Source organism: Girardinichthys multiradiatus, chromosome 6 (genome assembly GCF_021462225.1).
Source record: "Girardinichthys multiradiatus isolate DD_20200921_A chromosome 6, DD_fGirMul_XY1, whole genome shotgun sequence".
Taxonomy (NCBI): domain Eukaryota; kingdom Metazoa; phylum Chordata; class Actinopteri; order Cyprinodontiformes; family Goodeidae; genus Girardinichthys; species Girardinichthys multiradiatus.
The window spans coordinates 19,255,053-19,267,853 of record NC_061799.1 but is presented as its reverse complement, the minus strand read 5'-3'; the positions used below and the strand labels follow the sequence as shown (position 1 = coordinate 19,267,853).

The 12,801-nt window shown below is 39.8% G+C and overlaps 1 protein-coding gene across 8 annotated transcripts in view; it reads left to right on the top strand.

Annotated features, from left to right (window-relative positions):
• The window catches only part of LOC124870000 (cyclic AMP-responsive element-binding protein 3-like protein 3-A), a 29,517-nt gene that overhangs the window by 12,418 nt on the left and 4,298 nt on the right, over nucleotides 1-12,801 (top strand). For 7 of the 8 annotated variants that reach the window (XM_047368348.1, XM_047368342.1, XM_047368346.1 and 4 more), the window contains 4 exons: nucleotides 390-657; nucleotides 6,026-6,156; nucleotides 7,898-8,008; nucleotides 8,218-8,324. In XM_047368348.1, the coding sequence (XP_047224304.1) occupies nucleotides 390-657; nucleotides 6,026-6,156; nucleotides 7,898-8,008; nucleotides 8,218-8,324 (617 nt within the window). The remainder of the gene's footprint in view (nucleotides 1-389; nucleotides 658-6,025; nucleotides 6,157-7,897; nucleotides 8,009-8,217; nucleotides 8,325-12,801) is intronic. The other variant, XM_047368349.1, reaches the window with a different exon arrangement.

The following is a 12,801-nucleotide window of genomic DNA, read 5'->3' as shown; positions in this document are numbered from 1 at the left end:
CAGCGACCACCATGCTTGACAGTTGGCTCAGTGTTCTTAGAGCTGAAAGGCTCACTTTGATTCCACTAAACATACATCACTATGGCCATATAGTTCAATCTTTGTCTCATCTGATCAGACATCTTCTCCAGAAAGCATTTGGCTTCGATGCGAACAGTGGCCTTGGAAATCTAGGCTTCAGGCAGATTTGAGCCACGTTGCATCTGAGGGGGGACAGTTGGGGACAGACAGTTGAAACTTGGACACAGATGGGTAATCTGACCTCTAACCAGAAACATTTTTCCCTGTCTGTGTTTGTGTACAAGACTAAGATTATCTGATCATGTCGCTCCATTCAGCTGTGAAGGTGTCATAGGTTGATGTGCACTTATTGTAATTCTTCTCCTCAGACTCCAAGCCCTCAGAGTAGTGGTGCTGATGACTTCCTAGATGCTCTGCTGCATGACTCCTCTTCTGCGCCAGCTTCTCCCCTGTGGTCACCCTTCATCACTGACAATGGTGTTAATGAGGACCCCCTGGCAGAGCTAACAGAAAGCCCCCATCCAATCTCCAGCACAGCGTTCCCTACCTTTGACATACTGGTTTTTCCTCACCCTCCTGATCTGGAGAACCTGCCCTCGGCAAAAGAAAAGCTGCCCGATGCATCCATTGATTTAGGTAAGGCTACAAATGTAGTTAACATTATCTAAGATAAACAATTTTGCAGAAGAAAAGGAAAACTTGGATCAGTAGATGGAACAACCAAGAATAACTTAGGATAATCTCCTGCATTACTTCCTTTGCAGTCTTCCTCTCTTACAGTGTTGCGGCTCCTTGAGGTTTGCAGGGCATCATTATTCCACAGCTTTCTCACTGTCCTGCCACGGCATTTCAATCACAGTGGGATCTGGACCACCTTGATTCTTGTCATTTTCAGTCAGTCAGCTGTAGCTTTGCTGCTGCGCATTGATGTATAAATGTTTGACAATTGTGCATGTTGTTTGCACAATTATCCTTTAGTCTGACCCAGTTTGAGCCAAGCTTCAGCTGTCAGACTGATGGCTTCACTTTTGACTTGAGAATATTTGGGATTACAGAAAAATTAATGGTTGACTCAGTGACCGCAAGGTGACTTTCACCCCCCTGTGGTTGAGCATTGGTATGCAGTGCATCGGGTCATATGGTGCTGTGGGCATTATGGAAAAACATTTCAATTTCAGTAATGTCAGTCCAAAGGACATTGTTCTAAAAGAAAGAAGATGCTTTCCCACCTTAAAAGTCTTCTGAACAAGTAACACTTGTTCTGTCTTTTTGCAACTGTTCTGCCACTATCCTCTGCAGTGGACCTGCAGCTTGTTTTAGTGTTAACCGTTTTCTCAATAGATGACTGCACAGATAGATTCTACTTGCTGATGATTAGCTAATCAATGCATCTATTTAGTGACACATCCTGGCTTCTTACTCTCTGTCTTCCAATGTCAATAGAGAGAGAGAGAGAAAGCCAGAGATTGATTCTTAATATAAAAGCTACTGAAAACATGAAAACTCTTGTGTTGTTGCAGGGAAATTAAAGCTTATGTTGTCTTGACATTAATATAATTTAAACAGGCATATTTTGGTTTCTTTGCTTTTCATGATTTTTGTCTGAGGAGGAGGCTTGGCATTGTTTCTTGGCAGCCAGGTTGCACAGGAGCTGTGTCTACCTTTTTGGCACAAAGTTGATGCGGGTTGTAACACGTCCCCTTGTGCCCGGTTCTGTCTCAAGGTGTAGCCTTGGAAAGGAGGGTGACTGGTTTGTTAATTTGGTGGTCTGGGGTTTTTTTTGTAGATGATTTGGAACTGCATCTTCAAGCCATGACCTTCAGCGTGCACTGGAGCAGTTTGCAGCCAAGTGTGAAGCGGTCAGGATGAGAGCCAGTGCCAAGCATAAGGCTTTGTACTTCCTCTGCAAGAAGAGAGAATTGTTTTTCTCTCACCTAAGGCTGCCAGAAAATAATAACGTCAGTATGCTCTTCTCCCATGTGTTGTCTGACAACGAATGCGTGATTGGTCGAAGTATATGCCGCATACTGCAGTTCGAGGGCACTATAGGGGTTTCCCAGGAGTTGTGTTTTTGTTTGTGAAATATGAAATGTCGTTACCAGAACAACCTTTGTTGCCACCCATTGTCACCTCCAGTAAACCAACAAACTAGTTGTTGTTGACAACTGGTTGTAGGATGGAGCAGAAATAAGATTTGTAAGCTGGGGCCTCATTTGCTGTGATGCAGGTGTCGCTCCAGCCTGTCAGAACCAGAAAGCGAAGCTCTTAATTTACTATGGTCATGGGATATTGATCATGACCAAAAGAACAAGACCCTGTCATCCCCCGTAGTGTGGCTGGACTCCGCCTTTGAGATAGGGTGAGGAGCTTCGGTCATTTGTGGGAGCCTTGGAGTGGAGCTGGTTCTGCCTCTAACTGAACGCAATTCTTGAAAGGGTTCAGGCACTTTCCGATAGAGGTTTTTCAGGGATGTCCCACGGTGAGGAGACCCCAGAGCAGTTTCAGAAAAGCACTAGAATAGGGACTATAGGTCCCCCTTTTGGCCTGGGAACCCCTCGGGATCCCCCAGAATGATCTGGATAGAGTTGCTGGGGAGTAGGATGTCTGGATTTCCCTCATGGACCTTCTACCCCTGTGGCCAAATCTCAGATAAGCAGAAGACCACGTATGGATGAATTTTCCTGGTAATATTAGACATGAAAGAGCGTATGCAGATATTTTACTATGCATCTACATGATCATGCTATATTATATAATGTTCATAGAAAATTCTTCTTGATTAACAGAAAAGGACATTATTTTGTAGGTTAAGGTTAGAGGAAGTGGAGAACAGCCAATACCGATGCAACCATGAGGAACATAAAATATTTATTTTTGGTTTTATAAATATATTTCCCTTGGTTGTTTTTTTTACTTCAGCTAAATTCAAGAACAATCTGAATTGATAATTTTTAAACTAAAGTCTAATTGTTATTTTGGGTCCTTCCAAATCATTTTTAGGATCTTTAAACCCTGATGGTTTTTCATCTTTCGGAGATTATTTAATCTTTTTACCAGTTTCTGTCATAATGTTTCGAACGGATTTGACCCACATGCAGAAAGCAATTCAGGAGACAGAGTTATAACAGTAAGACGTTTATTGACAGTATGTTGAAATGTGTAGGAGACTGGAACCGGGACAACTGTAAAATAAACAGAACTATAAGCAAGGAGAAACTCTGGACCTATATTCACAAAATATATTTTTGCCTTACTGATTTGAGGGAGAGACCCGCCAGAGGGGGGTGGAGAGACCAGGAGGTTGTTGACCCGTGGGACGGGAGACAGTGAACACTGGTGTGCCAGGATGATTGAAGAAGCACTGGAAAACAAAAGGTTTGACTTGGGACACATGAAACACAGGATGGATGCGAAGGCTGGAAGGCAGGCGTAGACGAAGAGCAGAGGGACTGATGACTGAGTTGATAATGTAGGGACCAATGAAGCGAGGAGACAGTTTCTTGGACATAGCCTTCAATGGGATGTCCCGAGAGGACAACCAAACCTTTTGGCCAGGACTGTACGCCGGAGCAGGCCACCGGAGCAGGCCACCGTCTGCGGTCAGCGTACTTTTTGTTTTGGTCTGCTGTGCGAAGGAGGGCTCTGGTAACCAGAGGCTGCTGCGAGGGTGCAAAAATCAATGGAGAACTATGCCACTGACTGGTTTCTCTGTTTAATTGACCATAATTTTCATGCAGTGGCAGTTAAATTAATCTCACAGGAAAAAACCTGTCAAAACTCCTCCTCAAAATCAGAGAATGTACAACCAAAATCTAAACAGTTAGAAAAACACGCATCTGCCCATCTCAGGGCTTTACCAGTGAGTAACCCCAGAACATAAGAAATCTTTACTGAGTCAAATGGAAAATACTGTGGGGAGCGATTAAACACAAGAGTACATTGGAGGAGGAAACCCTTACAATCACCTTTCTCCCCGGATAATTTTTCAGGGTTAGGGGAAGTGACATCACGTGAGTGCGGAAGTTGCTGGGAGACGGGAGAGGCTGCAGCGCCCTCTAAGACCGGGGCGGTGAGATTGCTCAGGGTGTGCTGAAACAAGGAGGTTAGTTGTTCAATCTGCTGGTTAGTCTGTTTCTGCTGTTCAAAAAGAGAGCGGAGGGAGGAGTCATGAGTTGTGATTTGATGATGTTGTTCTGAGAGAGTTCTCCTGAATGCTTGTGCTGGGTCGGATTGGCCAGAGTGTTCTGTCATAATGTTTCGAACGGATTTCACCCACATGCAGAAAGCAATTCAGGAGACAGAGTTATAACGGTAAGACGTTTATTGACAGTATGTTAAAATGTGTAGGAGACTGAAACCGGGACACCAACTGTAAAATAAACCGAACTATAAGCAAGGGGAAACTCTAGACCTATATTCACAAAAGATATTTCTGCCTTACTGATTTGAGGGAGAGATCCGCCAGAGGGGGGTGGAGAGACCAGGAGGTTGTTGACCCGTGGGACAGGAGACAGTGAGCACTGGTGTGCCAGGATGATTGATGGTCCAAGAGTTTCTGTATTTGGTGCAATGGTAGAAGGAGGGTCAACAGGGTTCACAGAGGTAGATCCATGGAATGAAGGAATCAGGAGACTGTCAGCTGGTTTGATCCAATGAGGAAACAGGAGGCTTGAGTCTTGGTTCATGGGGTTGGGTAGCTTCTTTCCAGAAGACGGTATCCAGGCAGGGTTCGATGCTGAAGGCAAAGTCAGGTTCAGCTGACCTGCAAGGCAACAAATCCAAAATTACAAAAGAGCAAAGCAAGGTCAAGGCAAAGGCAAAGTAATGTGGCTTGAGCTGCACCACAAAGGGCAACACTCTGGCAGTGAGTTGCTGGCAGCCTCCTCCTTAAATACTCCTCAGCAGATCATCAAGGAGATAGAGAACACCTGTCACCTCTCCTCCGGGTCAAAACGCCATCTAGAGACTAAGAACAGAAATAGCACCGAAACAGACAGACATGGCACAGATCCTGACAGTTTCAAGATATTTTAGACTAAAATATGTGATACTGTGGCTGAAACATGAAAATAAGAGTTAAACAATGTCTTTTCAATCAAAGTTTTCATTCAAAGCAGACAATGTTGTGTAAGCAACGGGAATAAAACCCAAGGAACAAATTGGAGCCCCGTCACTGATGAAGATAATTTACCAACCTTGCTGCTTTAGTTTCTGCTCCTGATGTGTGAAAACAGCTGCTTTTGAACTGTGACAAATTCAAACTGTTACAAACCATGTTAACTCAGTGTCTCATCTATCTTATACCCTCATGTTCCTCACCTAATCAGCTCGTTTTATGTCTCATCTGCCCGCGGCGCTCCTTATCTTCCCTGCCACACACTTCGTCTCCCCTGCTCCTGAAAAGGATGCAACCAAAACATAATTACATCTCAGAGTTTCTGATGTGAAAATTAGATCATAGAAGCACGACTTTTATCGTTCTATCATTTCATTTTATTTGTAATGTAGAATTATTTTTAAACTGGCCTTGTAGATAAGCAGCCTCAGTTTCATGTCCAGACTCTGTTGCTGCTGTAGCAACAAGAGAGATCTCCTCCTCCACATCATCCTGTTTCAAATTTGAAAAGCACACCTATTTTGTTTTCTTTTCTTTGGAGAAAAAGCTTTTACACGGTCTAAAAACCACTTGACCAGCCAAAAGCAGCTGCAGGCTTTTCTTTCACGCTCTCTTGTCACTCTTACCCTCAAAGTTTGCACAAGCCACAAAGATTGAGGTAGAGGTAGTACTTAATGCACAGAGCATCCAAATAAATAAACAACTTTAATATGACTATAAACAGATCTAAATTTCCTATTTTTCTCCTCCTCTTGACATAAAATACAGAAAATCATTGTGCAGCACAGTACATTTCTTCCTCTAATGCTTCAAAGTGACTTCAAAGTAAACTTTGTGTCATATTCATCTGATTTATTGTTATTTTCCTTTTTCTGTGTCATTGTGTAGGCTGGGAGTCTGAGGGCTACCACAACGAGTTTGGCATTACATACTACCTTTCCAACAACCAAACCCCGTTGCTGCAATCAGGCTGTGCACTCACAGTAAAGGACTTGCTTTTATCCAATCTGGGACAGAACGTAAGAAGAGTTCAGCATCTATCAGACTCTATCACACTCATTATAGACCTCATGTTGAGATTATGAATATATTATTTAATATTTTGGTCTGTTGAGGGTTGTCCTGTGCATACCAGCCCAGTAAGGCTGGTATGCACAGAACAAAATTATTAGGTAAAAATAAAAGTATTAGGACAAAATTGAAAGGGGTGAGCCAAGCTCTGACATAATTGAACAGCAAAACTCTGCACACACACAGAATGAATTCACACAATTTCTTAAAATACAAGAATTTATTAACAAAAATAAGTCAACTCAAAGTCAAACATATTTCAATCAACAAACTCATTACTATGTTAAAACAATCCAACTAAACTACCAAGCAGAATTAAAGAATAGGGAAGACTAATGGGCTACGTACAATATAAACAAGTTGATCAAAGATGATTGAGAATCATGACAAAAAGAGTGATGCAACATTACCATCCAATATTTATGTTTGAGAACCAAGGATTATCTTGAAGAATCTGGAAAGGAAGTTAAGTTAGTCTTGGAACTAACTTAGGCAATATTTGGTATACCTTCAAGCAACCATTCACAATGCATGATCAGATAAAACATTTTAATATTAACATTTTAAAGAATTAATTTGCTGAATAAAACCAACCTTCTGGATGACTAATTCTCAACGGTGTCTCAAATAATATTTCCTTAAATTTTATTTTACTAAATAATGCCTTTATTTAGTAAAATAAAATTTAAGGAAATATTATTTTGAATAAGAACCAAACCTTTTGGATAAATGGGTCTTGATGGTGTTTAATTAGTTATCACATTTAGTAAAATAATATTTAGAGAAATTTTATTTCCTATATTGGAAACTAACAACCTTTCTTGGTAAAAGACAGGAAATGAGGAGAGAGAAGGTGGGAAAACATGCAGGGAAGAACACATTGAAAGTAAACAAAACATTTTCTTACCAAAAAACTTTATACTCACCAACAATACCTGTAATCATGTCAGCGGTCTGGCTGCTGACTCCTCTAGAGCTATTGGTCTTAGCCATGGCCTGAATTGTGTTGTATCCTCATCTTTCGGCATTAGGTTACTCCATTCTTAAAACCAATATTCCAAGTGTTTCATAAGCCAAAGGATTGGTTTTGGTGGGTGAGGAGAAATCTGTCTTATCACTTTCACAGACTCCCCAACATTTCCTGCATTGGGCGTCTTTGGGGGAATGTAAGAGTGCTCACTCTATTGTTTTCTGTGTTGCCAATAATTCAGCTACACATCTACATATTCTCAATGGGATGGTCTTTCTTGTCAGGAAAACAACTAGTTTTCTGTTTAAAACAGGCAGTCTTCCTCTGCTGTTCCAGACAACATATCATCAACCATATATGGTAGTACCTCTCCTTCTAATAGAGCTGCCAAGGTACTTTTTGTGACAGAAATGTGTGTTTTTAGATTACTTATCTTTCTTGAAAATCAAGAGAAGGAAGTACTGTCATTGAATTATTTTGGATTTTTCAGTTTTTTAGAGTTTCTCTCTCAAAAATATGATGACATCCGTTCTTTACACTTTTTAATCAGTATAATTGAATGTTGTAAACAAATACAATCTGAATTCCTTTCCTTATTTGCCACCACAGACCTCCTGGTGGCAGCCTGCTCTCAAACAAGCAGCACACCGTATGGGAAAAATTTTATAACTAGAATTCCACTTTAATTTCCTTCTTCTACTTGGAATTGTGTTTGGCAGGCGCAGCGAATCTCTCAGCATTCCTTGCAGGAGCTTGTGCTTAATGAGGATGAGAAGAAGCTTTTAGCTAAAGAGGGTGTAGATTTACCCTGCAAACTTCCCCTGTCAAAGGTAAATGAGCTGGTTACAGATGTAGGACAGTTCCTATACATGCATACAGACCCCTTGCCAATCTAATTCACACCTTTGAAAATCTAAATCTGGAGGCCCTGTTACACCACCTTTGCTACCTTCCTAACCCACTTTTGTCTCACTTACCTTTCATATCTTCATATTTTTTCTTGTCCTTGTTCTTACATCCGTTTCATCTTCCTGACAAGTTTGAGGAGAGGATTTTGAAGAAGATCCGGCGGAAAATCCGAAACAAGCACTCGGCTCAAGCAAGTCGGAAGAAGAAGAGGGAACATGTTGACAGCCTGGAAGGGAGGTATGAAATCTACTGTGCTCAGAATCCTTGCCCAATGTGACATTATTTGTAGCTTGACCTAAAACGTTTAACTTTTTATCTGCAGTCATTTGTAGTACTTAATGAAAGGTACAGTATTAACATCTTTTGATTTATTCAACTAACTTTAACAAAGTTTTAAGGAGGTATTAATTAAGCTATTATCAATAATCATCAGATATAAATAACGATGACTGCTCTCACAGAGGAATAAACAAAAACATGATGAAAGAGCCAAAAATATATGAATATCTTAAATTTCCAGGTAATATATATTGAGCCTCCTTAGGCAATACTTTATCAAACAAACTTTAAATGAAACTGTGAGTCTTACCTTTATTAGTACTTTTGTAAAGAACTGCACTATGCACTATTACCCTTTTTTAAAAGCTATTTCGGACAACTGAACAACATCTAAAGCACTGCAGACCTCATTTGCCAAGTTAAGGTCCAGTATTCATGATTCAACAAAGAAATTGAGCAAACATAACATTCATAGGGGAGTTGCAAAGCTGAAGCTGCTGCTTATCAAAAAGAACACAAACTCCCATCCTAGATTTGCCAAAAGAAATCTTGATGATCCTGAAGACTTTTTGGAAAATATTCTGTGGACTAATGTGACAGACATGGTGGAGGTGATGTGATGGTCTGGGGCTGCACTGCTGTCTTAGCACGATGTGTCGTACTTGATGGATCCATGAATTCAGCTCTGGACCAGAAAATCCTAAAGGAGATTGTCTGACCATCTATTTGTGAACATAAACTCAAGCAAACCTGGGTTATGCAAGCAGGGCAATAATTCAAAGCATGCCATCTTTCAAGATCCACAGTCATTTTGGTTTGTGTGTCTACAATCAGAACCAGGTTTATTATGGCCAGTTTTGTCAGTTTCTTTCCACAAATAAAATGAGGAATTAGTGATTTGGTGCAGAGGGTTCAAACTACCAAATACCATGGGCAATTTCCACTTACACAGGGTATGCAAAAATGTAGAAAAATGTGCAAGAAATGTGTCGATGATTGTGAACAAATTTATAGTTTTTTTAATCATTTGTGACATTGCTGCATCTGTATCTCTATTATCCCAAAGACATATTTCCCCTATTACCTGTGACATCAACATCGATTCAGAACGGAGGATGTGTGCCAGGCCTTATCCTGAACTGTCATGTCACAGAATGATAAGGCACTGTGGGACATTTTGATATCCAGTACTTTGTTCATTGTAGGCTGTAATTGCAGGCAACATTTAATGTCGCAGAAGGCCACCACTGATCAGTGGGCTGAACACAGAGAATCTAGGAAATAACATTTATGCAGCAGAGTCAACACAGGGATGCACTTACAGCGATTTTGCAAAAGTATTTCCACCATGATAAGTGTTTTGCACTTTATATGACAACCACGAACTTTATTGTTTTCTAATTGGATTTAATGTGACTAGAACAACACAAAGTAGCAAAAAAATGTGAAGTGGATGAAAATTAATGATAGATAGGTTTTGAAATCGTTTTTCAATAGGTTTTCAAAATCGGAAAAATGTCACATACAATTGACAGCAGAGTTGGGCTATAAAAATATTTCAAGCTTTGGACATCTCACAGACCACCGCTGAATCCGTCCTCTGTAAATAAATGGAATGGCAGCTCCGGTGAGGAGGTTATTAATCAGAAAAGAAGCCAAGACACCACATGGTATAACTCCGAAGGAGCTGCAGAGATCATCAAACCGTGAAGGGGATACAGCACAATATGACAGAGAGTGCTCAGATCAGATGACACAAAAAAAGCAAAAACACATTTCAGCCTAGATGCAAAATGCTATGTGTAGTGGAAAATGAACACTGCACATGACTCTGAACACACAATCTTTACAGTAAAAGGTGGTGGTTGTGGCATCATTATCTGTGGAGGATTTTCAGTAGGGACAGAGGAACTGGGTCGAGTTGGTGGGAAGATACATGGAGCTACAGTTGTGTTCAAAATAATAGAAGTATGTTTAAAAATGTGAGTAGAGCTCACAATTCTTAGAATAGCTATTATTTCCATGCATTGAGGACACTACACATTATATTCTAAATCAAACCATGAAAATGTGTCAATCTTTTAATCAAAAAATGCAAAAAAATGAACAATGGGCTTTTAAAAAAATCGCAGTGTCTGCATTTCTGTTTACGAAATCAAATATTGACTGTATAAACTGCAAAATCTTTAGGATTTATGATTTCTGTGAATCACTAAACTAATATTTACATCCCCAATTCCAATGAAGTTGGGGCGTTGTGTTAAACGTAAATAAAAACAGAAAACAATGATTTGCGAATATAATGCAATTGAATGGACCACAAAGACAAGATATTTTATGTTCAAACTGATAAACTTTATTGTATTTTGCAAATATTCACAGATTTTGAATTTGACGCTTGCAAACCATTCCAAAAAAGCTGGGACAGCAGCAACAAAAGACTGAGAAATTGACAATTGATTGTCACTGTTTGAAGTTATTTTGGGGGAACACAACACTTTATTCTGCGGTACACTGCTTCTTTTTCCCTTGTTCTCCTTCCTCCACTTATTCCCCATGTGCTGTTTCATGCTGTTGTCCAAACCACGAGGCAAACAGCCAGTGAACCAAGCCAACGCCCAGGCACGCTGTGTGCTATCTGGCCTGCTATATTATCCTGGCTGTGGGAGGCTTGCACACCTATGTTCATTATTGTTCATTGCTGCTTCTCATATTCTTGATCCAAAACTCCAAATATTTTCCCATTCATCCATACATTTCTGGTATTGACGGACGAAATCATTTCATACTAAAGGGTTATTTCTAGTGTTGATGTTCATCATGGTTCCTCACATTATTGTTTGATCCAAAGCTTAGATTTTTTAATATTTTCCACTTGTCCATTACTCATTAATTGATTAATCTTCCGTCTTACTATTATTTTTATTTTCCTTTGTCCAGTAGTTTAGTGAGTGTTACTAGTTTCAGGTGGAGAATTCCATTAGCTGATATATTTGACTGTAAGGTTGAAATATTTTAGTTAATAAATTCACACACAAGAGAAGTGTTTTGTTCTTCTCTTTGTGTAAAAGTGATCTGCTGCCTGACGGCTTGTGCTCGTATCATCCATTTTTAGTTATCTGTCTGGTGATTTTGGTTAATAGTTATTAATTAATAATTCCAATTAATAATTATAATTATTAAATGCTAGTAGCCTACCAATCACAATTTCGTAGTATATTTTGAATATCTAATTGTTGTGGATGGTTTTGGTGAGGAATTATAAATTATTAATTAGGATTGGTAAATTATACTTTTTTATAAATATTCATAATCAAATAAACATAGCTGCACAACAATTGGCTTCACACGTGTCTTCTAATTGTCATAGTAATCACTATTGACTTCAGTCCTACTTTGATCCCCCTGGAGCTGATTACTGGCTGAGTCTTTGCCATTGTGGTAATTCTTCGATCCATTAGAACTTTTTTCTTCCAAGTCTCTCTGGTTTTTCTCTCCATTTTAAAACTATGCATACCATTTTAGCCGGGCAGCCTATCATTTTCTACGCGTTTTTCCCCTCTCCAATCAATATCCTAATCATAATACGCTGTTATTCTGAACAATGCCTGGAAAAACCTATTCTTGTCAGGTTTTCAAAGAGACATGCACGTACGACATGGTGTACATGTCAGTCAGGATGACGCCTGACAGACACCTGTTTCTTTACAGAATGAGTGCCCTCAGTAGTTGACCTCCACACTGATATTATTTAGACCACGCCTCTTTTAATCAATTATTCAATAACACAGACTCAGGAGCATGCATATAATGAATGATGGTTCTGTTGGTTTTCTATGACTCTACTACACCTACTAGTAAATTATTTGCCATGTGGTGATAAAATTTCTACCAAGAACAGTGACTGGTCTGGTTGGTCTAATTGGACTATTAATTTTTTGAACACAACTGTATATACAGGGCAAGCCTGAGAGAAAAACCTGTTCGAGGCTGAAAAGACTTGGGACTGAGATACAAGTTTACCTTGCAGCAAGACAACCAGGCAAAAATATAGTTTCTGGTTGTAGCATGACGAAATGTGAAAACATTAAAGGTGTATGCCTGCTTTTCGAGGCAACGTCATGAGATACAATGTGTTGAGTGAATATTCAGTCCATCTTGATGGTCCAGTGTGTGGTTAGTTATCCGGCTGAGTGTTGGTAAGATGTAAAACAATGTGATTTCCAAAAGCAAACCAAATCATCTGAGCTTAACTGTATTGCAATTGTAGAAAGGCTTGAGCAAAACCTGAAGATGATACATGACTCATGTGAAGGGTGGAAGCTTTGCCAAGATTAAGCTCAATTTAGGCATTCTCCTCCTTCTCTGTCTCCAGGCTGCAGAGAGCCTGTAAGATCCTCACTATACAAGTTGCCAGCCAGTAAATTCATCAGCA